Source organism: Perca flavescens, chromosome 1 (assembly GCF_004354835.1).
Source record: "Perca flavescens isolate YP-PL-M2 chromosome 1, PFLA_1.0, whole genome shotgun sequence".
In the NCBI taxonomy this organism is placed as follows: domain Eukaryota; kingdom Metazoa; phylum Chordata; class Actinopteri; order Perciformes; family Percidae; genus Perca; species Perca flavescens.
The window spans coordinates 10,229,261-10,254,841 of NC_041331.1; the positions used below are offsets into that span (position 1 = coordinate 10,229,261).

General features: G+C 40.7%; 1 protein-coding gene across 10 annotated transcripts in view; it reads right to left on the reverse strand.

The window, feature by feature from the left end:
• Positions 1 to 25,581, reverse strand: part of celf1 (cugbp, Elav-like family member 1) — a 58,457-nt gene that overhangs the window by 29,303 nt on the left and 3,573 nt on the right. For 8 of the 10 annotated variants that reach the window (XM_028599209.1, XM_028599282.1, XM_028599542.1 and 5 more), the window contains exon 2: positions 16,287 to 16,408. The exons of 1 other annotated variant lie outside the window; for it this stretch is intronic. In XM_028599209.1, the coding sequence (XP_028455010.1) occupies positions 16,287 to 16,390 (104 nt within the window). In that variant the 5' untranslated portion in view covers positions 16,391 to 16,408. The remainder of the gene's footprint in view (positions 1 to 16,286; positions 16,409 to 25,581) is intronic. One more of the 10 variants, XM_028599712.1, reaches the window with a different exon arrangement.

The following is a 25,581-nucleotide window of genomic DNA, read 5'->3' on the forward strand; positions in this document are numbered from 1 at the left end:
TCTAATATAGACCGGGCCTTGCGAACACAGAAAACTCTCAGACACAAGCTCACCTGCTGCAGGTCGCAAAATGAGCAGTGCCCCGTACGTTTGGTTATGTTTTACTTAACCAAAAGAAAAACCTCTAGTAAGGTATACAATATGTAAATCATACGCCTGTTTGAACAAGCAGAACAATAACTTATAGATTCCTTTGCCAGCGGTCAATTCACAGACAGTATGTTATACATGGCCATACAGAGCTCATTATGCTAATAGTGAAACGCTATGAATCAGGATGGTATCTTTTTTTTACCCTATACATTGCTCGTCAATAAGGAGATAATGCACCTTTTTTAAACATATTTAAAAAAAAAGGGATGAGGGGTTTAGGATTTTGATTGAACAGTTTTGTTCCTATCAAATTATATTACACTAACCCTTGTGTTGTCTTCCCGTCGACCATGCACTTGTTGTCCTACCGGGTCAAAATAGAAAATGAAGACCTTTTTTGATGTTTTTGACACATTTTCTAGCAGTTTTGTCTATTTTTTCGGCACTTTTTAAAATGTTTTTGTCACTTTTTTCAACGTTTGACACTATTTTTCACTATGATTACTAACACCAAATTATTACCACTAGTTTTACACTTATTTTTGGAATTCATGGTCAATGGGGTTCCCGATCCATGTTCAGGGAGTCCCCACTGCAGACGGAAGAAAACTGTTCCCCCCCAGAATATTTTCTTTCCTGGAGACGTACAGATCCTGAGGAACGGCAGATTCCATTCAATCACCTTCTCAGCGGAGCGGATGATACTCTGCAGTCTGCCCTTGGAGGTGGCAGCAGCGTACAAATTGATGATGGAGGACTTAATGATGGCAGTGTGGATTGCAATTGTGGAATTGTCCTTTAAGCGTCAGGTATGGCAGTACTTTGGCCACATGTGGGCAGCAGAATAAGTAACAGTTTTTCCACTAAAAACCCAAGTCTTGCACTATATCTAAAAAGTCAAATTACACTGACATTGCACATACTTTGTGTATATATGTTTAAAGGTTTATGTACACTTGGGCACCGACTTGGGTTTTACATTGGATAACACGTTTTCTGGGGTGCATTAGTACAATACAGAAGGCCTTTCCTTCACATGTGACTCTTTCCAGCCATCTGAAGGCAGCAAGTATCTGTTCCATCTGCAGTCTGCATAACTGGAGTGATGTCACTGCCAAGCCACAATAACAAACGGCAGATCCAGTGGTTACATTTTGTGCAACCAGCCTAAGATTGCTGTAAAGTAACCACAGAACCCCTGTGTTTATGTATGCTACACATTAAACATTATGTATTGATTAATTAATTATTCTACACAGTGTCTTCTTCACATGAACAGGCGTTTTGGAGACAGACATTCAGAACAGTGCACACTCCATGGTGAATCTTAAAATGTCTCGCTCCGCTTATAACTCTTTTAGAACTGTGCATTCCTGCCAGTCTCTTTACCCGGCGCCTGAATCCTAAACACCTGCACAGGTCATCTTTATTTATTATTTTAATGGGTCTAGCCAAAATCCTGCTCGGAGCTCAAAATTTTTAATTATAATAAAGGTAGATGTGTGTCTGTGATGAGCAACATGTGATAGAAATTTTTCAGGTTCAAAACTAAAGTTTAAAAATAATTTTCTTCCAAAGTCCCATTCAACAATACACACAATACTCTGTCCACAGGATTTCCAAACTATCAGTGCGTCGGAGGAGAGCTCTGTGACTAAAGGGGGTGGAAGTAGTGGATGTGATTGAATGCACCCACCTATAATAATGCGTTCTTTCTGATGCAAGTGCGTCACAGGTGCCCTCATTTAACTATAAATCAGGGAATCTCTTTATGTGTGTGTGTGTGTGTGTGTGTGTGTGTGTGTGTGTGTGTGTGTGTGTGTGTGTGTGTGTGTGTGTGTGTGTGTGTGTGTGTTGTCATCCGATCTACTTCACACTTGGTTTCCTGGCTACCCAATGAACTTTGCTTTTTAATATTGGACAGGAGTTTGTACAGCATTGGATATTGATAAACTGAATAAAACTAAACGATGCACAATAAAAGGTTGAGAAAAAAAGATTTGAGAAATTAAAGTGTTGCCATAACGCTGGCTCTTCCGTGCATTTTGCTAAGCGGAAACTCTATAAAAAGGCATTTTGGCTGACATCAGACATCAAACAAAAGCCACTATAAAGACACTATATCGTATTAAGTTGCTGTGAACTGTAAATTCACAACTTCTAAGCAGACGGCAGAACATAACATCATAATGGAGCCTGACTGGGCAAAGAGAGCGGTCTGTTGCGATATTAACATGCAATATTGCAACAATGTGCTCGGTCTGGTTCTGGGGGTTGATTCACACAGATTTTTCTGATTGGCTCTCATAACAGGCCGGATTGGGTGGCGGATGGCACACCGCCATGAGTCCATGAGGCAAATGTCTGTGATTACCCCACATCTTAATTGTGATATTTTGTGGGTAAAATCTTAATCTGCATCGTTCTCTGTCAGGTAATTGTAGGCTATATATTGGGGTTGCATATAATGGTTCTAGAGAAAGCTACAAGCAGCAATAACACAGACCAAGCATCCAGCCTGTTACAAACAGGCACATTTTGAACGGGCACTGTACTAGTCATGTAAATTTAACATCAAGAATAATCCAGCCTGCTTTGCATCAGGAATAATTTTGTTTGTAGAAATGTTCTTTGTGTGTGTAGCATAAAGGGACAAAAAATGTTGTAAACACATTTCACTGTGCAACACAGTTTTTTTTTTTTTATACAGATTTGATTGCATCTACTGGTTGGAAGCTAATACTTACGTTTAAAGCGTTGCTCCGTCATTGCTGGAAGTAAATATATTTAACTCTTGTTTACAAAGTCACCAAGAAGCAGCAGAGTGATGTTACGCCAGAAATAGACATGCAACGTCTATTCTCAGCACAACACCCATTTTCTAACAAATTACAAACAACTACAGCCGACACCAATGCGATAACCAATAATATCAATGTTACAATGCAAAAACTCTGGTTACATTTTAATAAACTACAAAGACCGGTTGATAGAGGAGTTTTGGGTCAACCAAAGATGTTGTATTACTACTATGCTTTTAACTTAAGGCATTTGGCCAACTGGTCACTTCCTCCTGAGAGAGCTCCACCCTGGTATTGTATTGAGCAATCTGTTCTTGCCCCATTATCACCCTCACAAAGCCTGGCGAGGCAAAAACACATCCGATAATCTGTCATTTAAAAGAAGTTTGGACCAAAGTGGCCCGGCTGTTTGAAGTGGATCCATATCTAAATATTTCATCAAGTATTTGGCGGAATCCACACAGTGTTTCCTCTATAAATTTGAATTGAATTGGACGTCAGTGTACGGGCTTATCTGCTAATGTTAGCTGCCGACCGTTACCTTGAAACCATCCAGCAAATAGACGGTACCGTAGGGTGATTTAATGTCACCGTTCATTTTACACACAGTTTAACAACAAAACTAAACGCTGAGTGAACATTACTAGCTATGTTTTTCATGTTGGTTTTGAGCGGTATGCACCCCCACTAACCTGGAAAACGGTTTTAAAACAGTAACGTTAATACAACGTGTTGGAGGAATACAGCGTTCTCCTGCAACGGGAGTCAGAGGCAGAGGGACCGTCACAGTAGCGTTAGCTAACATTAGCTTATTGTCTCATCTGGGGTCTGATAAACAGTAAATCCATCAAAGTCAGTGTGCCCAAGACTATTTTCCAATAAACTGTAGCTGTCAAATTTCACGGGACCCGCTGAGTGCGGATTTAATGTCGTGGTTTTTGTCACCGATTATCACTTATTGAGTGAAGTAGTACTCGCCCTGTTGTTTATTTGGTTGCCATGATTTCGCGAGTGATGACATCCTGTCACTGTTCCAGTTGCCCTGTTCACCCTAGGGGGAGAGAGAGCGAATGACAGTTCGCTTGAGTTCAGTAGAGCAGACGGCTCTACGACTTTATCACTTTTTATAAACAGCCAAAGGAACGGTGGTGCGTGGTGTACATAGAGGAAACCCTGTTGTGTGTCTGACCCATTTCTGATACCGTGGCTCTGGAAATTTTACCGTGGCGCAGTGCCACTATGCTATCAACATAGAGGAAACACTGCCACAGTTATGCATGTCCCTTTTTTGGAGGGATTGGTTGAAAAAATGTAATTGTTGCACTGGGGAATTTGTATCTTGGTGGCATTTTAAAATCCTTTGAGGATGTTTAAATGAACTAACTAATGAACTATGGGAAAGGTCACGAGGCTTCTGGGTATTATTCTATACTGATTTAGAACCTGGGGGATGAAGCTTAGTCAACCCTTTAAGAAAGACATGGGAAAGGGATTTGAATATCACACTGGATAATGAGGACAGGGACGGAATTTGTAAGAATATTAAAACTATGTCACACAATTTGAGGGTGACACTTATTCAGTTCAAGATTATCCATCGCTTCTATTGGACTCCCTCCAGATTGTTTAGACTTGGATTAAGAGACACACCAAATTGTTGGAAATGTAAGACACGGACAATTATTTCATGTCATATGGTCCTGTGATAAGGTCCAGGAACTTTTCAGGAAGGGAGGGGATGTGTTCATGTTGTAAACTGTATGTTTTGTATGTTGTTTAAAGCAATAAAAGATGTTCCAAAAAAGTATTACAATAAGGTATACTTTTCTTGACACTTTGACATGGGACTGCAGTGCCAGGAATCAAACCACAGCCCTTCCGATTGGTAGACAACCGTTGTACCACCTGAGCCACAGCCGCTCCCACCATTTCTTGTTTATATTTTGGCATTAATAAGTGGCACGAGGAGGGTGTACACAGCAATGCGTCTTGGTCAAACTACCATATTTTGTCAAATAAAGGCCGGGTCTCAAATAGTGACTGGGGGTGGGGCTGCGACGAACAAATAAAAGCCAGCATAAAATACAGACCAGTCAAAAAAAACAAGTATGGATACACTCCTGGGGCCTTGGTTGTGTAAGCCACTTTCTAGGCATAAATTGTGATTTGTATAAAAAAAAAAAAAAAAAAAAAAAAAAAAGAATTGTGACAGCTATTGCACAATCGTTAAACTCTGTATCCTGATATCATATCCTAGAAGTTCACCATAACAACTTAAATAAATTGTGTTCCAAACGTGTTTTTTTCACAACCAATCTTTTCATTTGAACTCCACAGTGTTATCCCCACCTCAGAAACATTGTCGTCAAACTCTGTCCCACACACTGTCTGTCACATGCTGAAAAACTTCCACGCCTTTGTTTTCTCAAGGCTGGACAACTGCAATGCTCTCCTCATCGGGACTCAAAAACTATAATACATCCAAAACAGAGCTGCTAGGATCCTAATGAAGATATGAAAATACAACCATACTCATCCTTCACATACTCCACTGGCTTCCTGTGTCATACAGGATCAAGTACAAAATCTCCTTAATCTTGTTTTACTCTATAGCACTTCGGGATTGATTTCTCAATGAAAAGTCCTCTACAAATAAAATGTATGCATTTAAAATGTATTTTCTTCTTACAAAATATACTGATGATATACCAGTATAAACTTAAGCAACAGCGACATATCTCACACACACACACACACACACACACACACACACACACACACACACACACACACACACACACACACACACACACACACACACACACACACACACACACACACACACACACACACACACACACGTCTTTGTTCTCACAAAATCCTCATATCTACCAATGTCCCTGTGTCACCTCATTATCTAAGTTTTCCATTTATAGGAATGTGAAACCAAGGCAACCAACGTACAGGCCTAAAAGTCAGCTCTACCAGTGGACAAGTCAGTATGGGGATGCACAATACTGACAAAATAATCAGTATTGATTACTGATGCACTGTGACAGTCTTCAGGGATGACAACAGAGGAAATTTGCTCAAAAGACTATTTTGGGAAAGAAAAATACTGATAATGTAGTTAAAATGACTTAAATGGGAGAGGCATTCGTTGTTAACATTAGTTTGTTTGAGCAGCCTACTCGGAACAGGACTTTGTGTCACTTTGATGTTTCTTGAACAGATAATATGCCAAGAATCTGAGACAGGTCTCCTAAGAAGAATACCATTTGATAACAATACCCAGCCTTAAATAAAGCAAATAGGAAGGTACCACACCACCTCTTAGTACACTGGAGTGCTATGTGGATAAGAAATTGCCTATTATCACCCTGACACAAACACAACTGCTCATGATTATTACTAATACAAAATCACAATAAAGACCCTAAAACAGACCAATCCATTCAAGTTGATTCTCAGAGACACAAGACAACTTTAGGAAACATATAATACTTACAAAGCTGGCCAGAGCAAGTTACTTACACAGGACTAGAATTCAAAGAGCAATGGTCCACCATCATTTCGGGGAGAAAATCCAACTTAAAAGAAGCCATGATGGAGAAATGTTTTTCTTTCTTCTTCTTTGACCAGAACACGACAATGAAGCTAAATTGACACAGTGATCAGAGACCGGTGGTAAAATCCAGATGGTACACTTGTTGGTAAGTCCCTGGCGAAGGGTAAAATAAGGCAGGTGACAAAAGGAAGAGAAAAACAGTGTGCCGCAACAAACCAATGCACATGGAGAACCCACGACTGAAACACAAATACAACAAACAAAATCTAACTGAGGAACTGCCTTTGTTTGAGATGGAAGAGCACAAATAACAGACACAAAGTGACAGGCCTTCAGTTTGGCTTTCCAGGTTCTGGGACTGGGAGTAACCACAGCATGGAGATCATGGAGAGGTGCTGGGATCACTGGGGCCAGAGAAAGTAATGGCCATTTGGGGTCCCACAATCAAAGTGCTGATGATCCATGGCCTTTGTGAACATTTCTCCTAGGCCAGCAGATCTGGCTGCAGCGTCAGATAAACATGGTGTCAGATTGATGGTGATAAGGCCCAGTGGGCAGAGGGAATGAAAGAGAGAGTGAATAGTACTCCCCAGCCAGTAGCTAATCCCTGGACTAGCCACACCAGGGGGCTAACAATTAGGTTCCGGCCTGAGGGGGGCTGTGTTTACCCTGTTGTCCTACAGGCTGCACTGGTTTGTGTGTGATTAATGTGTGTAAAAACCAAAGGGAGCCTTGGACAAATGACACTGGCTTTGGTCATTGTGCATCCCGCAGTGCACACACACCTATGAAATTAGATAAACTCCAGGGATAACACTTGGACTACAGTATCTGCTAACGTGCTTTCAGGTAGTTGTTGGCTGGACTCAACATAACCCTCAACTGCTGCACAATGTTTTTGATTTCAGTTTTTACTTTTTTTTTCTTTTGTGCTTTTTAGTTTGCGACATGACAGCACTCAATCATCTCAGCAAAGCATATTTCTAATAATACACACACAAATTTATGATATGACCAAAACATCTTTCTAGAGGCGTTGTACTAAATCTTTTCAAAAGAAATTAGGATTCCTGGATAGCTTTAAAGCAAATAACTACATTTACCCTGAATCCAACAATTTATGGGTAGACCTGGTGTGCTAACCACAGCTTAACCAGCTTTACATTATCATTTTAGCGCACATTAGGTGATGGAACTTGGATATGACTTTTTTTGCAAACTTGTCCTGTGTTTGAATCGCATACTTGAGCTAGTGTTGCACAATTCCTAAAACTGCCAGCAGTGGAATGGAAGCTGAAGAGGCCATAGCACAACACTGCTGTGATAACAGACAATATGAGAAATACCGACACTGCAATTAGTGAAAGCCTGCTTTGCCCAATCTACGCACTCTGAATCTAGCTAACCAGTAGGTGTTAGTTACCCGGAGTCAACCGTCTGTTAGGTGTACAAAGACTGACCTCCTTCTTCCACAAGTGCTCTACAGCGGTCACACTTTCATCATCTAAACTGAAAAAATGGGTCTAAACTAAGCTTAAACTAAATCTTTGTGAGTGGAAATGGTTTGGATAGAAATCAATAATGGATATAGAACAGAGGGTTTTTTAATACTAAAAAAGTACCCAAGTACCCATTGTGTTTCCCCTTTATTCATTCTGCAGTGAGTCCATGAACAAGGTAACTGTTGTGTTGTATCACTTCTGTAACAGCAAGACAATCGAGTATTGGTTATTGAAACGGCTAAAGTCAGTTGAAGTGAAGATAGAATTGTCAGTAGCCTAACGGTTACAAACAGGCTCAACAGTGAACAACATGCTGACGGATTCTGTGTGTTATATATTAATATTAAAAAATATATATTAAAAAATGTATATTAAAATGAATATTGGGTTCAAACAGATGTATGTAAGCAGTAATGCTGTTTTTACCCTATAGTTCTCCATCAAGTTTGCATGAAGGGAGTGAGCACTTCAGCGGACTGCGTGTAAAAAATAGTGACAGGTAACTGTAAAATTTTTCTGATAACTTCAGTAATTAGTTACTATATATATATATATATATATATATATATATATATATATATATATTAATATATATATATATTAACTTATGTTGGCAGTTCATTTAAGCCTGGTCTTGCAAATTTAAATTAAGTTAACTGATGATTTTCGTCGTTATATAGCGATTGTTGAACACCCTTGCTCACGTTTGTATTTTAGGTGCATTATTTACATGCTGAAGTAGTTTCACTGCATTAAGATAATGTAATTAATAGTGGGTTTATTGTTATTTGCTACAGAATGCTTAGCCTATATGTCAAGATCAAAGTTGGCCTATATAGTAACTCAAAAAATACAGTTCAATCACAAATGAAAAAATGCCTCATTGTGTGTGTGAATAGAGGTGAATAAATATGTCTTTTGGGGGGGTGGAGGTCTGCCCATTATTTATGTCATTATGTGATGTGACATGTCATCATACAGTAGCTCTGGTAGGCAACACACATACAGTATGTGCGTGGGTGCAGGGATTTTCCCTGATCAATCAGTCAAAAGCAGGTAAAACTGTGGTCTGTCGTGTTTGTATCCTACTGCGTTTAGTTTGGCAGATCATTAAGTATTGCTGTACAAGATGTCTCCTTTTCGTACCATCTTTACCCTTTTATTATCACTCATAATATATGGTCAATTAGTAGTCTTACTAATAATGTTTATAATTATTTATCTACTGTATTTGTGAGCTCTTTGTAACACCAGAGAGCATAAATTGAGCATAAAAAGAGAATTAAAAGTGCTGCAAAACTGCATAACTGACTGACAGCAGCAGTCAGCAGAATTTGACTTCCACATGTGAGTCCTCATGATGCAGGATGTCACTGAAACTGTCCAATCAGTGTCAGTCTGTATAACTTTGTTTACTCATCTTGGTTCGTCAGTGTGAACATGAAACGGACCAAAACTAAAACACACCTAATGTATAATTTTTAACCTTGGTCCGGACCAAATTAATTAAACAGGTGTAATAGCACCCTAAGCTCAAAAGAAACTATTGATATAAAAAAAAAAAATGGGCCAAACTGCATAATTAAGAAAAATAGCAAAGAATTGTAATCGGAGTAATTTCACCCTAGGGTCCTTTGCACCATGACCTCGAGCCAAACACCCCCCCAGAAACTTTTTTCACCTGGGTCGAACATTGGGAGAGTTAGCGTAGAGTAGCGTTATCAGCTGAATAGCTTAGCGCAGGAGCTAATCGATCCACATTTGTATCTTGTAAGTTACCCCACTAATAATGCCCGAAATGATACCAAACTTCTACACTAGTACAAATAGGTTATGCACTCATAAAACGATGGATTGTAAAGTTTTTAAGTACACCAGAAGTGTATGTAAATAACACTTGCCTGGTGGCTACTCGTCTCTGCTGCTGCTGCTGCTGCTACCTAACGGGCAGAAAGAGTGCTTAGGGCCTTCTACAAATTACAACACCGAAAAGAGATGCAACAAAAATATTTACTAATTTAACTTTTTTTTGTGCTGTAGTATAACTAGCAGGAGACAAGTTATAATTGAGGTAAGTTTGGAGACATTACCTTATTTAATTATTAAATTAATAAATATTTTTGTTGCATCTCTTTTCGGTGTTGTAATTTGTAGACGTCCCTAAGCACTCTTACTGCCCAGTAGTAACAACAGCAGCAGCAGAGACGAGAAGCCAACAGGCAAGTGTTATTTACATAAACTTCTGGTATACTTACAAACTTTCCAATCCATCGTTTTATGAGTGCATTACCTATTTGTAGTAGAGTAGAAGTTTGGTATCATTTCGGGCATTATTAGTGGGGTCATTTACGAGATACAAATGTGGATCCATGCTTAGCTATTCAGCTGATAATGCTACTCTACTTGGGAGAGTTATCTCCCAATGTTCGACCCAGGTGAAAAAAGCTTCTGGGGGGGGTGTTTGGCTCGAGGTCATGGTGCAAATGACCCTAGGGTGAAATTACTCCGAACCATCACTTTAAGGTTGTGCATGCAATGGGAGGAGTTCCAGAAAAGGTGTCAACGATGTTAGTATATATCAGGGCTCTAGAGTGCGACCAATTTGGTCACAAATGCGACCAAAATTTGTAGTAAAAAAAGTAAACTTAGTCAAGTTTTAGTCAACTAAAAGTCTTGCCATTTTAGTCAAGTTTTAGTCAAAACATTGTAGTCTTTTTTTAAATAAATTATTTCTGATAAACATTTCAGTCAAATAGTTATAAAAAATAAATACAGTGGGGGAAATAAGTATTTGACCCCTTGCTGATTTTGCAGGTTTGCCCACTTACAAAGAATGCAAAAATCTACAATTTTAATCATATGTACATTCTAACAGTGAAAGACAGAATCCCAAAGAAAATTCCAGAAAATCACATCATATGAATTTATTAAAATTGATAACCATCTGATGAGGAAAAACAAGTATTTGACCCCCTGGACAAACAGCATGTTAATATTTTGTAGAAAAGCCATTATTGGCCAGCACAGATGTCAAACGGTTTTTATAGTTGGTGACAAGGTTTGTGCACATTTCGGCAGGGATGTTGGCCCTCCTCCCTGCAGACAGCCTCCAAATCATTCAGGTTCCGAGGTTGTCGCCTGGCAACTCAATTTTAAGCTCCCTCCAAAGATTTTCAATCGGATTCAGGTCTGGAGACTGGCTAGGCCACTCCAGAACCTTGATGTGCTTCTTCTTCAGCCACTCTTTTGTTGCTTTGGCGGTGTGCTTAGGGTCGTTGTCGTGCTGAAACACCCATCCTCGACCCATCTTCAGCTCTCTCACTGAGGGAAGGAGATGTCGGTCCAGAATTCCACGATACATGGCCCCGTCCATCCTCCCCTCAATACGATGGAGTTGTCCCGTCCCCTTGGCTGAAAAGCACCCCCAAAGCATGATGTTGCCACCACCATGCTTGACGGTGGGGATGGTGGTCTTTGGGTTGTACTCGGTGTTCTTTGCCCTCCAAACACGACGAGTTGAGTTGAGGCAAAAAGTTCTATTTTGGTCTCATCTGACCACATCACCTTCTTCCAGGCCTCTTCTGAGTCGTCCAGGTGGTGAATGGCGAACTTCATGCGGGCCTGTACAGGTTTCTTCTTGAGCAGGGGGACCTTGCGTGCGCTGCAGGATTTCAATCCATGACGGCGTAGTGTGTTACCAAGCGTTTCTTTTGTAACTGTGGTCCCAGCTGCCTTTAGTTGATTCATCAGTTTCCCCCCTTGTGGTTTTGGGATGATTCCTCACCGTTCGCATGATCAGGGACACCCCACGAGGCAAGATCTTGTGTGGAGGCCCAGACCGAGGGAGGTTGGCGGTGGTGTGGTGCTTCTTCCATTTCCTGATAACTGCACCGACAGTTGATCTTTTCTCTCAAGTTGCTTTCCAATTCTCTTGTAGCCCATCCCAGCCTTGTGCAGATCAACAATCTTGTCCCTGATGTCCGAGAAAGCTCTTTGGTCTTGCCCATGGTGGTGATGTTGGATGCTGGTTGTTTGGGTGTTGACAGGTGTCTTTTATACAGGTAACGAGGTGAGGCAGGTGTATTTGATGTAGATAATTGGTTCGGATTGGGGCTGTGTCTTAAAGAAAGACTAACTGGCTTGTAGGAGCCAGAATACTTGCTGTTTGTCCAGGGGGTCAAATACTTGTTTTTCCTCATCAGATGGTTATCAATTTTAATAAATTCATATGATGTGATTTTCTGGAATTTTCTTTGGGATTCTGTCTTTCACTGTTAGAATGTACATATGATTAAAATTGTAGATTTTTGCATTCTTTGTAAGTGGGCAAACCTGCAAAATCAGCAAGGGGTCAAATACTTATTTCCCCCACTGTAAATGCTATAAAGTTATATAAATATTGAGCCTCTTCCTTATTTCACCAGTAAACGACAAAAACAACCACTGCATGGGGAAAGGATATTTTATAATAAAATAAATGCAGCACGAAACTGGCAAGGCGTATTTCAAGTGAACGCAACATATGTTGTTTTTCAGACAACGGCAGCTGCAGACTCGTGTCACGTCTCGTGTTGGAAATAGAGACAAACCTTTACACCGTTTAGCTGTCAGCACTTTAACTGTGTTAAATCCAACTGCTAGCTAACGGTAGGCTAACGTTACCTGCTGCCAAGTGTAGTGTTAACTAGCGCCCCGTGCAGCGATGTTTCAGTTGACTCTAACGTCCGTTTAGGAGCATCAGAGAGAAGCGCAAGCTATTCGGTCCGGTAGATAACGGTCGTTAGGGCACCTGTCGGTGCCGTAGCACCGGGTCTCAGTAACAGCTGAATATTCTATCTCATGATGAAAAAGTAGAGACGATTGTAGACAAAAATGAAGAGAGATTTTATCTTAGTTTTTATTTTATGCAAAACATTTTAGTCTCGTCTTTTTTTGTCAACAATAATGCATGTTAATTTAGTCTTAGTTAGCGTTTTTGGACATTGGCGCAGTCTCGTCATCGTCTCAGTCATGGAAAAAAAGGTTGTTGACGAACATATTTAGTCTCGTCTTGTCTGACGAAATTAACACTATCGCACCGGTGCACCTAACGTCCTCGCATCCACTCTCTCTCCACGAACGAAGCAATGTCGTTTATATCGATATGGTTCTGTAAAGCCGTGCATGTGTTTGGATCTCTCCTCCGCGCAGCCCCGCCCCCATTCACTAACACACGGCTCCCCTGCAACATGGAGAGACACAGCGCCGCCAGTCCAAACTGCTTACATTAGTCTACAGTTTTAATTGTTATTAACAAAGCTGTATATTGTTAAGTATGAGAGGGAAATCTGTATTGGTACCAGTGTTTCCGCTGGTAACTCTGTTATTGCGGCCGCCACCGCGAAAATCACATCAGAAGTTATTAAATGCAACTAGCTTCAGTTCGTTGAGTAATGGCGTGTAAGACGGAGCCTGCTGGATCATAGTTCATAAAAATGCAGTTACGATACAGACATTTCATAGCCTACACAAGACGGGTGTAATGCCGCTGACCCGCCAAAGCGCATTTGACCCGTGCTGGACCCATTCATAATGAGTCTTCCGTCATTCTCTGAGTAAAATTCGTTTCAGTCCATCGCCTGAAGATTTCGGCCTTTATTTTGATAGGAAAGCTGAAGACATGAAAGGGGAGAGAGAGGGGGGAATGACATGTAGGAAAGGGCCGCAGGTCGGAGTCGAACCTCTATATTTACCAACTGAGCTATCCAGGCGTCCTCTTTCTCTTTTAATCGGTCTGTTATTGTTGTTGAAAACAAGCGAAGGAGCTTTCTCAGGAAATTTTTTTTAATCACAATCTGTTTTAATAAAAGAGCTTGTAAAAAGTGGCTTGTAAATGTGTTACATAAACAGTTTGTGTTGTGGATTATGTGTCAATATGCCTGTACTGTACAACAAATTGCCTCTCGGGGACATTAAAGTCTAAGACTGACGAAACATGTTAACTCTTTAGGCAAACTTTTTCAATACGAGTATGAGCCTGTGTATGCTATACGTGTGTCCTATACCTGAGAATTCACAGATACACACGTTACACACTAAGATGCAGGGAAGCCAGGCTTAGAGGATATTCAGTTATTGTGGTTTTCAAACAAACAATCACTACAACCAATTTCTAATATAGCAGATGAGTTGTATTTAGAGTCTAGATGGTCATGACATGTTTTGAAACCATGGAGCCATGCTAACAACAGGTAGTAACTACGACTAGGGATGGGCATGATTAATTGACGATCGATAATTGACCCTTTGCTAAACCACGCCCGAAAACCGCCACAGGCCAATCGTGTCTTAGCAACGGTAACTAGGCGCAGGAGGTCTGTCAAGCTTTCGAGTGAGGGAAACACACCAAAGTGTTGTGCAAAACCAATACCCGGTATCCTAAAAGTTTGGACAGGGTGGTGGAATTTGTTCCCTTCCCAAAACCCAAGGGGAGAAATGCCGGGCGTGTATCAAGCAGTGTGGGAGGCCCCATTCACAACTAAATGTCGACAAGATTAACAAAAACACTTAGCTAGCTACGTTTGCTCCAAGGCTAGAACACGCTAATGTTAGCTAGCTAGCTAACTAAGCACAGCATTGCTTGGGAATAATGACGGTTCTTTGTTCATAATGCATATATTTGAACGTAAAATAAAGGACAATTCCAGCGCAAAACGAACCTAGGGGATAATAACAGATGTGTACCCACTCGATCGCTCTCTGGTACATGTTTTCATGCTAATCGAAAGTGTTCGTAGCTTGAAACAAGCTAGTGCGGACCGCTGATTAGCTTACAACGCTAGCTAGTATTTGGGGCACAGGGAATCGCTATTTATACCACTAAAAAGGCTCAACATATCACCACACTTAAACGGTAGCATAATGAGGGTCCCTAAATGTTAACAGAAGCATTGAGAAATAGATTGAAGAAAGAGAGCTTACAAAGACAGTCACGTTCTCGTATACAGGCGGCCGCCGTCTTTCTAATCTATCTTTTTAATAAACTGTCTGTACACTTACAATGTTCTCAATATAACATCTAGGGACCATCATAATACTACCATTGACGTGTGGTGATATTTGAGCCTTTTTAGTGGTATAAATAGCAATTTGTTATTACTTTCCCTGTGCCCCGAATACTAGCGTTGTAAGCTAATCAGCGGTCGGTGCTAGCTTCAAGCTACAAACACATTCAATTTTGATGACATTATTCGTTAATGGGTTGCATATTATGTCGTGGATATATCCCTTGAATGCATACTGCAGTCCCTTTTGTCTTGCTCTCTCAGATATTTCACCTGTTCGCCAAAAAATGCTAATTATCTCCTTGGGAATGTCTGACACCTGTGCATACATACTGTAATAGACGTGCCAGGCACGAAAGCTTGTCAGGCGTAGCAACAGTAACTAAGGAGGGCGGGGCTTAGCGAAGGGTCAATTGATTATTAAGAATGTTGTCGATGACTGAATTAATTTGTCATTGATTAAACTAATACTGGTTGTAATACTGGTTGCGTTGCGTAGTGTGAGTCTTAAAGCAATTAATTAATTAGTGGCAGCAATTAAACATTTTACCACTCGGGGGCAATATTTGACTCCATACTCAGTTACCTGGCTGCAAGTTTCCGTTTTGATTTCGAAAATAATCATGAAGAGGACACAGCGAAGTGTGGTGTGGGACCATTTAGATTTTTTTTTAAACGACTTAGTTCACTGCAAACACTGAGATGCCGTGTATAAGTACAACACGGCCACGACTCAAATGATGTAGCCTACCACTAAACAAAGTGTATCCGAGCCTGTTAATGTCGGTCGCGGCCGCGGTGCACCCTGCTCTTAGTCTCAACCTAGCATAAACTCGGCGTTAGCATGGAGGAGCTGCGATGCACAACGAGCAGAGAAAATTACCCAAGGACCTGCAAGTTCATTGACATGGATAATGGAACCAGCATATCACATTTCGTCACGACGTACCATCACCAGACTGATAGAAACTCACTACGAAGAACGGAATAAGGTTCCCCGGGCTGGCCAAGTTAGGAAAAACACGCTGTATTTTTGTATTTTCATTGCATTTTTAAATTTATAAAAAGTAAAATAATGAATTTTACTATAAAAATATTAATGATTAATCGATAGTCGATGGTTATTTCTCCCGACGATCGACGAAGAAAATTTAATCGAATGCCCATCCCTAACTACGACAGATTGATTGACTGTGTGAGAAAGAAATATGGCAGCATTGTTTTGACAGATTTTCCAAAACCCCCTGTTGTCCCCCAAACTGCTACTAAAGCTTCTTACCCCCCGAGTGCCAAGTTGGAGACTTCTGAGGAAGGAAGGGGGAGTGTGGGCTGTCCAGTCTGCTCTGGAGACACAAACAGGGTTTCAGGCTCCAGGCTATCCATCAGGGCCTTGTAAAACAACTAGTAACACAAACACAGGACACACAACACACCAGAACCAGACACACAAAAACAATTACAAATAAATACAAACAACAAATATTTACACATGTAACACTCAACACATGAATCAAGCTAAAGTGGAACAAAGACAGGTGGAAAAAAACAGGAACTATCTAACTACTACAAGACTGATGAAGAACTACCGCTAAGATCATGGGCCCATATCACAACAGAGTTCAACTTATAGGGTCTTTCCATGCCAAGTAAAGCCATGATGACATGTGTTTTCAATAGTGGCTCACAGAAGGAAGGAGCCTATCTGCTGTAAGGCCAAACATAACCAACCCATGATGGTCCCGCCTCCATAGGATGCGTTATGCTTGTGATTACAGAGAAAGCTCTGTTTTAAGTAAACGGACTGCGTTTATATAGCGTTTTTCTAGTCTTAACGACTACTCAAAGTGCTTTACACATTGGTGGCTGAGGCTGCCATACAAGGTGCCACCTGTTTATCAGATAAACATTCACATCTGATAGCACAAAATCTCTGTGGTTTTGGATTTTAGTTTATCTACTATGTTCTTGTTCGCACTTTCAGATATAAGCATTGTTTTATTGTTTAGTGATTGCTTTCAGATGTGTCAGAAGTTCAGAACTGTATAGTAAATGCTGTATATAAAATGCTGATATAAACGTTTTCTGCTGCCTCACATTAAAAGCTTTCCACTGGCAAACCAGTGGGAGGTTTTAATTGTGAAGTTACAGGAAATGCAATGTGTTTATCATATGCCCCTTGTGGCTTTGTCTTAGAGGTAAAGTGAGTCGCCCCTCAACAACAAGATTGGTGGTTCGATCCTATCCTCCGGCCACATGTCAAAGTGTCCATGAGCAAGATACTAAACCCTGAGTTGCTCCCCAGACACTAAATGTAGCTATCCACTGCTCCTAACACTGGGTTCAATGCAGTAATTGCATTTCACTACATAGTACTGTATGTGACGATTAATAAAGAGTTTCGTTTAAGTTTCTTCACACACAGGTTCAACCAGGGTTGACTGTTTGAAATCGATCAACTCGGCTTCACGACTCTGGTCGAGGGGTGAGTTGGACCAGGGTCAGACAAGGGTCGATTTCAATGTGAATTGTCCACGACCAAGGTCTCTAACAACCGGGACGGGACAAATTATGTGATTGGTTGGAAATCCAAGGTTGGAGGGGGTGCACAGTCGTCACAGGTTGCCACACACTTTGAAATAAAACAACATAGATTTTGCTTTACGCTGGGTATTCACAGGCATCTCAACAACAGCGGGAAGCCAACAGCAAAGCCTAACTTTACATTTAATTAAATCAAACAAAGATAAATGTTCTTCCCTCGTCTTAAAATGGTCATAAATCGGTACTAGCGGTTTCCAGACTAACTTTTTTCACTAGGAGCACAGTGGCCCCAAACTAAAAATTTTAGGGGCACAACCAGAAAATTTAGGGGCACACACACACTGTAAAATCAACATGCTAACCAAATATTAACATTTCTACTAATTCCCACTGTATTACTAATACATACTTTGATAATAGATGCAGAAATTACAATGTGCTGTTTCAAATTCAGTGTCACTTTTGAAGATGCAACATATAGGGTAAACTGACAGCCCCATCGCTGTCATGACAGTAAAAAAAAAAAAAAAAAAAGCCCTGCCCTACTTCCTTGTTTACTGCTGCAATGAATGAAAAAAAGAGCACTAAAAAAACCTAGTCACAGTAAAAATAACAAATACTTTTTAATGTCAATATGGCCGAATACACAGCAGAGTTGTTATACATTCTGGGATGGGAGAAAATAAATGCTGTGGGTTGTTTGCATTTCTTTAAACCAATCACAATTGTCTTGGGCAACGCTTTAGCTCCGGACACAGCAATGGTGGCTCTGCTAAATTGTCTCAGGAATAGGGTCGGGTACCGAAACTCGGTGCCAATAGGGAACCGGTGCCGACGTAAACGGTAGTAACGAGACCGAATAAGAACGAAAGTTTCGGTGCCTCATTTCGGTGCCTGACTTTACACTACACCTGACAGCATGTAACGTTAGCCTACCTTTAGCTAGCAGCTGGATTAATCACGGTTAAAATGCTGACAGCTAACGTTAAACAGTGTAAAGTGTGACTGTATTTCACTGTGGAGGACTTCAACAGTCTGCTCTGCAGCGCAGCATCTGCCGTTGTCGCAATTCATAGATATACAGTATGTTTATATGGTCGGAATTAAACAACACAGATTCACTTAAAACTGGTAGCCTCGTGGTGCATTGACAGTAATTGTAAAATACCCTTTTCCCATCTGGGGTTCAACAGCAATTTACTGGTGAAATAAGTTATTGTTATTACGTTATTATTAAATCTTTAATTTTGACCATGGCCTTAGCAATAAACAAGTCACTGACTGTTGTTTACTACCCTTATTTTTATTTATTTTTTACTTTATTGAAAAGTACCGGTTCAGGCACCGGCACCGTTTTAAAAGTATCGATTTAGCACCGGAATCAAAAAAAAACCAAACGATACCCAACCCTACTCAGGAAGGAACTTGTTTTGGTGGAAAATTTTCACCCCGCAAAAGACAAACAACAACAGGATTATGTATAATAAGTAAATATAGCGCTGTGGAGACCTGAGGCCTGTACTACGAAGCAAGATCTGGCGTTAACAAGGTACATAGGTGTGATTGGCATAGGACAAAAAAGCAGGAAAATATACGGCGCATATAGAACATTTTCATCAAGCATCAATCTGATGAATTTTGAGATGCATTTTTTTGCCAACCAACAGTGTAATATTTCAATATGCACTCATTAAAGTTAATTCTTAATGTCTTTATGTCCTTCTGACATTACACAATATTAATAAAAGTCATAATTTTTAAAAACTAAAAGGTTTTGGATACATTTTTACTTCTTCCAACCATATGTTAAATAAAGAGTCAATGTGGATTTACATATTGCAATAATATTATAATCCTACAATGAATAATTGTGAAAACTAAACTTTACTACTTTGGCCAGGTCATCCTCTAAAAGACAAAAATTAGCATCCATGATTTTGTCCATGTTGGTATTAGCTGCTTTATTTACATTTATTAAAAACATGCATTGTTTATCTTTTCATATAGCTAGACGTCTAGACTCTGGGACAAGGCCGTTATGTTTAAATACCTGCCATGCTAATTCCAAACAGACAGCTTTGTCAAGGCAGTTTGGGCTTCAGATAGCTTTTACACAGTGGCCATCATTAATGACAAATCATGTTCCGCTATGAACGTGCACACATATATTGGTTTGTATCACGGTCAGTCAGTAAAGGAACAGTCGCAGCGGTAGTGGTCGTTGCCGTTTAAAGTACGTATTACAGAGTGCTTTGTGACTAGCAAGCACTTTCTTACCGCTGCCGTACAGTGTCGTCCTTGAACATGCGCTGCAGAAGCAACCGGCTCCCTCAAATTGAGGCATCAAGTGCTAAACGGCTTCCCGTCTCCCCCCTTTTCCTCTTGTCCTCTATTCATGCCCAGCACCATTTGTTTTAACTACTTTCTCAACTAAAGCTGCCTGTATCTACATGCTCCAAGTTTGATAAACTTTGCCTCAATTTTTTTTTTTAGCCACGTTACCGCGGAGACCATGGAGACCCGCCCTGCTTTGAATCTGATTGGCTAGAACTTGTTTCATTGGTAGGTGGAAGTTCAATCATTGGTTAAATCCAGCGCATCAAAACAAATCCCATGTGGACTTTTTAATTTATTTATTTTTCTAAAATAGTCATACGCCAGAAATCAGGCCCCAGGCCTGAGTACTTAACCCCCCCTCGGCCTTAAACATTTTCTCATTGAATCTACACGATTCACGTAGGTCACCTATTTTGATTTCAAAACAGCGAATTTCGCCGAAATGTGAGTGATTTTCATGTCTGATATCCATGCATCCATGTTAATTTTCTGCAATTTGGTTGAAACCCATATTTCTGATATAAAAAACTTTTTCAAAAGGGTCAAACTTGACCCGAGGACAACACAAGGGTTAAAAGTCCATATACCTTGAGGATACTCACAAACATGTAGCTATTTACCACTTAAAAAAAAATTATGTTGGAACGTGAGGACGCTGACGTGAATATCACCGCTTCACAATCCGCAAAATTTATATTTTGTTGTGTTCTCTAGTAAATTTGTAAATAAGTTTTAGATTAGGTGTTGGTCATTCTCAACACCTTTCTATCCCCTCCTGTGACTTATCAATTCTGGACTCTGTGCTGCTGCCAGCCTGTGTTAGCGTAGCTACGTTACTCACCGTCGATGAACTGTTAGCTTCAGCTGGCTAACGTTAGCTGTCAACCTCCCGACTAACTGTTACCGCAAGCTAGTGATCTAGCGACGATTATCCCTTCAGACCACAGTGGACTTCAGTGGACTCTCCATCCAAACTCCCAACTGGACCTTCGTCTGCCACGACTGCCGGACTCTTTCAAGTACATGTACTCCCTGTCTCCCCCGATCACTTGGTAGCTTTGAGACACCTGGTCAGCTGTCAGCTTACGCCAGCTAGCTTCTGTTAGCTTCCACCGACGGCTCGCCCAGCACATCTATTTGCTGCATAGAGCTCTTTTTCCCGGCTGTGAAATTACGATTCCTACGCCAAGACCCGCCCTTCAATCACTACTATTGGCCAGGCGGCGTCCATGCTTACGCAAGGTAACGTAACACGATTTGTTCAGGTCTTATCCCCTGACCAATCGGCTATCCTAACCTTAACCACTCGAGGTCAAATGCCTAACCCCAACCCCTGGCATGGCCATAGTGGGATTCGTAATTTTGCGACCCAGTCATTATGTTTACCAATACCCGACATATGCCATGTGCGGACCCCCCCCTCTCCCAAAGCCGGATTTCCGGAAGATTTACACCACTGAAGGTAACTTCAGGTTCAACCCAGGGTTTTGTGTATCACAACGGTGGATCACTTGTTACCGGGTTAAATCGCTGTGGTAACTTATGCTGAACACCTAACCTGCTCGGGAGCAAGTGTTGTTCGAGATTAGAGATCAACCGCTGTAAAAGCACAACCCACTGATCAGGGTGGGAAATTAGCCACAGTGGCTGGTGGATGCCCCAATTTTACCAGCCACTTACATTTGTTACCTGCCACTTATTCCGGAATTCAAATTTATAAAAGAAAATGCACTAGCATATTTTTAATTGCTTCAATACATTATTTTTTTCTATTATTAATACATATATTATTAATACAGGCAAATAAAAAGTGATGTGAAAAAACGCCTGTGAGACCATGGTAAAATTGTGTTTGGTAAGTTTGGTCATATTCTACAGTAATTGTAGGTCTACATGTTTAATGAACAAAAACAATATTGACTCATCTCTCAGTAACATAGCATTAAACAGTCCATCCAGGATTTCGCAGCCTTTTTTTGAGATTGTTGTGGCCCAAAATGCCTGATTTTGCGGGAGCTTTTGATAAAAGTTGCAATGTCTTTTGTATTTTTCTTGCAATGAAGTTGCGAGGGACAGTGAAAGTTGCCTTTTTGTATAGTCCTTAAAAATAAAAAGGAAACTTGTTTCGGGGAGAATAAAACTACTCTGGGCTGAGTTTTCCTAGTAACCTTACCAAAAAGGCTCAGGATGCTGCAAATGTTGGTATAATATGAAAATGGCTGGTGGATTTAAGACAAAAAATAATAATTTATTCAAATCAAATGTGAACATATGTGTCAGTGGCTTGTTGATCTTTACATTGTTAGTTAATTTCCTATTCTGGCCTGGGCTGGGACACACATTCATACGGTTTCATAAGGTAGTTATTGGACTTTAACTTATCATTGAACTTACAATAACGAGCGTATCTGTCCTCAATTTAGGTAATCGTGTCGTCTCATCTACGGTTTTTCCTGCATCCACCGTGTGTGTGTGTGTGTGTGTGTGCCAGTCGCGGGGGTAGCTGAGCAGCAGGATTAAAACAGCAGCAGCTTTCAGCAACTGAAAAATCGTTACAGCGCACGTTGATGTTAAAATGTATACAGGTTGGCAGGACGGTCTAAACTGTTTTGCACGGTCTTTGGCTGTAGCTACGTTTTGTCAATGCACCACTTGTTCGAAAAGTACCTTCTATTTTTCTTTACTTCGCCCTCAACAGTTTGTACATTCATAGCTACTGCTGACTCCGCGGCTGACCTCTTAACACCGGGGATATGTCGCTACATTTTTTTAACCGATAATTTTCCTTTCATCTATACCTCAGCTCAGCTACATGGTGTCACAGACTAGCGCTGAAAACTACTCGACAAAAGTCTGGAGTTGACAGAAATATGCATGGTCAAAGCCCTGGTTGTGAATGGTTTCATTTCCTGTAAGTTCTTCACAATAAAAGTCCTCCGTTATTTTGGTATTTTAATGTTTTTATTATGTAGCAGCAAAATCCGGGAATGTTGGGGATTCATTAGCAGTAATGTAACGCAAGCATTGTGCATTGTTACTTAGCAACAGCATTCTTTGACAAAAGCTGTCCAATCCGTTAAAAGGAATGTTTTACAATCCACCCACCACTGTGGCTGGTAAACAAGGTAAAGTCACCCGCCACTTTGAAAAAGTACCCGCCATTGGCTGGTGGCAGATGCTAATTTCCCACCCTGCTACTGACCAATCAATACTCGTTTGATAACCGTTCTTAGAAGATCCGGTAGAGCTCGGTGCACGGAGAGAGGTGCGCTCATAAAAGTTAAAACATTTAGAGACTGATAACCCCGTTAACATTACCTGATGGGTATTGTTATGAAATACTTTCAGCAGAGGGAATTACGTATAGGCTATTTGCTGGCTTCTTGACCCGTGCGTTGCCAATGGGCACATCGGTTTGAATTATGTTTTTATATTTTCTCTCACGATCGTTTACCACTGCCAGGGTTGCAACTGAAATAATAGGCTAAAGCAACGACAGTTTATGGAAAGCACAAGTGTAATTATGGTCAGATCTTGTGCCTGACTGATGGGGAAGTGTTATTGATAAGCCTTGTGATTTACACATTTACAGCGTCGGCTATTTTTTGCAAGCAGTTTTAGGAAGCAGCGATTGTATTGCGTTTTGCCTGTAAAATCGTGTCTGTGTTCTTTATATTTATGTAGAATTATAGTTTGCTCTTCTTATGTAAATATGCGGCTCTGGTAGATGTTTGCAATTGCTAATGCTGTGCAAGCACCGCCTCTTTTATGGGAACGCGCGCGTCGCTGGATTGGGAAACCATGGGTTGATTGAACTAGTTGTTAACCACCGTCGTGATACAGCTTATGCGGGACAGCGGTTGTTAGGTTAGGTGAAGCCAGGTAACTGAAATAAATCCGGGGCATCTTGATTCGTAGTACAGGCCTCTGGCGTTGTATGGTCGATGTTGTGTTGTAAAGTATCAGTGTAGAAAGTTGTCTGACGACACTTTGAGCTAACTGGCTAACTGCTAGCTCTCTCCACCTAGCTACACCACTCACGTTACACCTGCACGATCCAAATTTTCTTAAAACTGGGGTTTTGACAAGGACAACATACAAAGAGCGGAAGGGAAGGGGCAAAGCCTGACATAACGCGCCAGATGTCAGGCTTTATCTTGGAAACGTACTTGCGTTGACCCAAACTAGGAACTGTGTAAAAAAAAAAAAAAAAAGCAACGCCGGCTTATAGACCCTTTGCACGTGACGTCACGCTGTACTCACACAAATTATGAACGCCATGACGGACGGCAGAAGAGCTATGCTGCAGACGGACAGCAAGTAAAACGCGTACGTGTTCACTCATATAATAAAATGAAATTTCTTGTTGTGCGGTGGGCTTCTTTAGGCTTTGTGTTATGTCTGGTTTGAGTCATTGTGTTAACAAGGGGAACGCACTTCTAAGGTTCCTTCGATATTTAATGTATCACAAACTGGCCCATATTAAATCACTCTTAACACAGCTAACTATTAGCCACACAATGCTAGCGCGTTAGCCTGCCTAAACCGCTTCTATTTAGTTAGGTTAGTTAAGTTTGTCTTCGTATTTGAATGGTGCACAACTTCCCTTCAGTTTCACTTTATGTGGCTCTTTTGGGAGTTTGTCTTTGCTGCTGGCTGCAGATTTTGCATGGAGCTCAACAGGTGATTGCTAGCTAACGTTAGCTTCCAATATAACTTGTGTTATTTATACCCGAAGTCAGCTGTTGAAATACACTAGCCTGCTCAGAGGTTGCTTTTAATACGAAGGGGAATTCAAATGTTAGTACAAGTTCGTGATCTGTCGTGTGAGTCAAAGCTGTGTTATACAGTAGTTGGCTTGGCTCAGAGGGCAGCTAACTGTCTCTGTGTTACGAAACGCCATAATCCTTGATGTGTTTAAAAGCTTTGAGATCAGCACCAGTGTATGGGGATACCCCGTTTTCCACATAGTGGTACAGATCGTGTGGACTGAAGCTGAGAAGACTGCAATTTAATTAGGTCTGTGAGGGAGGAAGAAGGTAAGGATATCCAATCCTGCGATCTCCAACTTCTCAAAATACCGCTCTTTGTGAGCACCTACCAGATGCCCTACCTCGATTGATAACAGCATGATGACTTGTTGTTCAATAGAAGAAGCCATAAAGAAGAAGATAGTATTATTATTAAATTATTAGGTGTTATTTATTTTAAACTGATTGAAACTAATGAAACTTTCTGCTAGTCTACTACACTGTTTAGCTTGTGCTTCCGGTGATTCTGTCGTCCGTCATGGCGTGGTCACGTTGTACAGCAGTATTGCAGAATCTCTGTGTAAAAGGCTGTAGTTTTACTGTTGAGTCCTTAGTGCGGCTGTGCTGTCGGGCACATTATGGTCCTATTTCAAAGCGATTTGTCCACCTCTAAAAAAACAGATTTGTTCTAATACCGCTTTTGTTTACATGTTATTTATATAATTATGTGCTTGCTCAACATTAAAAACACATACACTTTAAAGCACCACTTCTCTTTAGACTTTGGCACCAATAACTTCTGCCAGAAGTCTTTTGATTCAGCTTTTAACAGCAAGCCTTCTTTATGCGAGTGATGACAGATCCTCCTATATGTGGGAGGAGTGCCAGTGACATAATATTCTCTTTTTGGGCATGATATACACGATAAACAGCAAACCTTTCAAA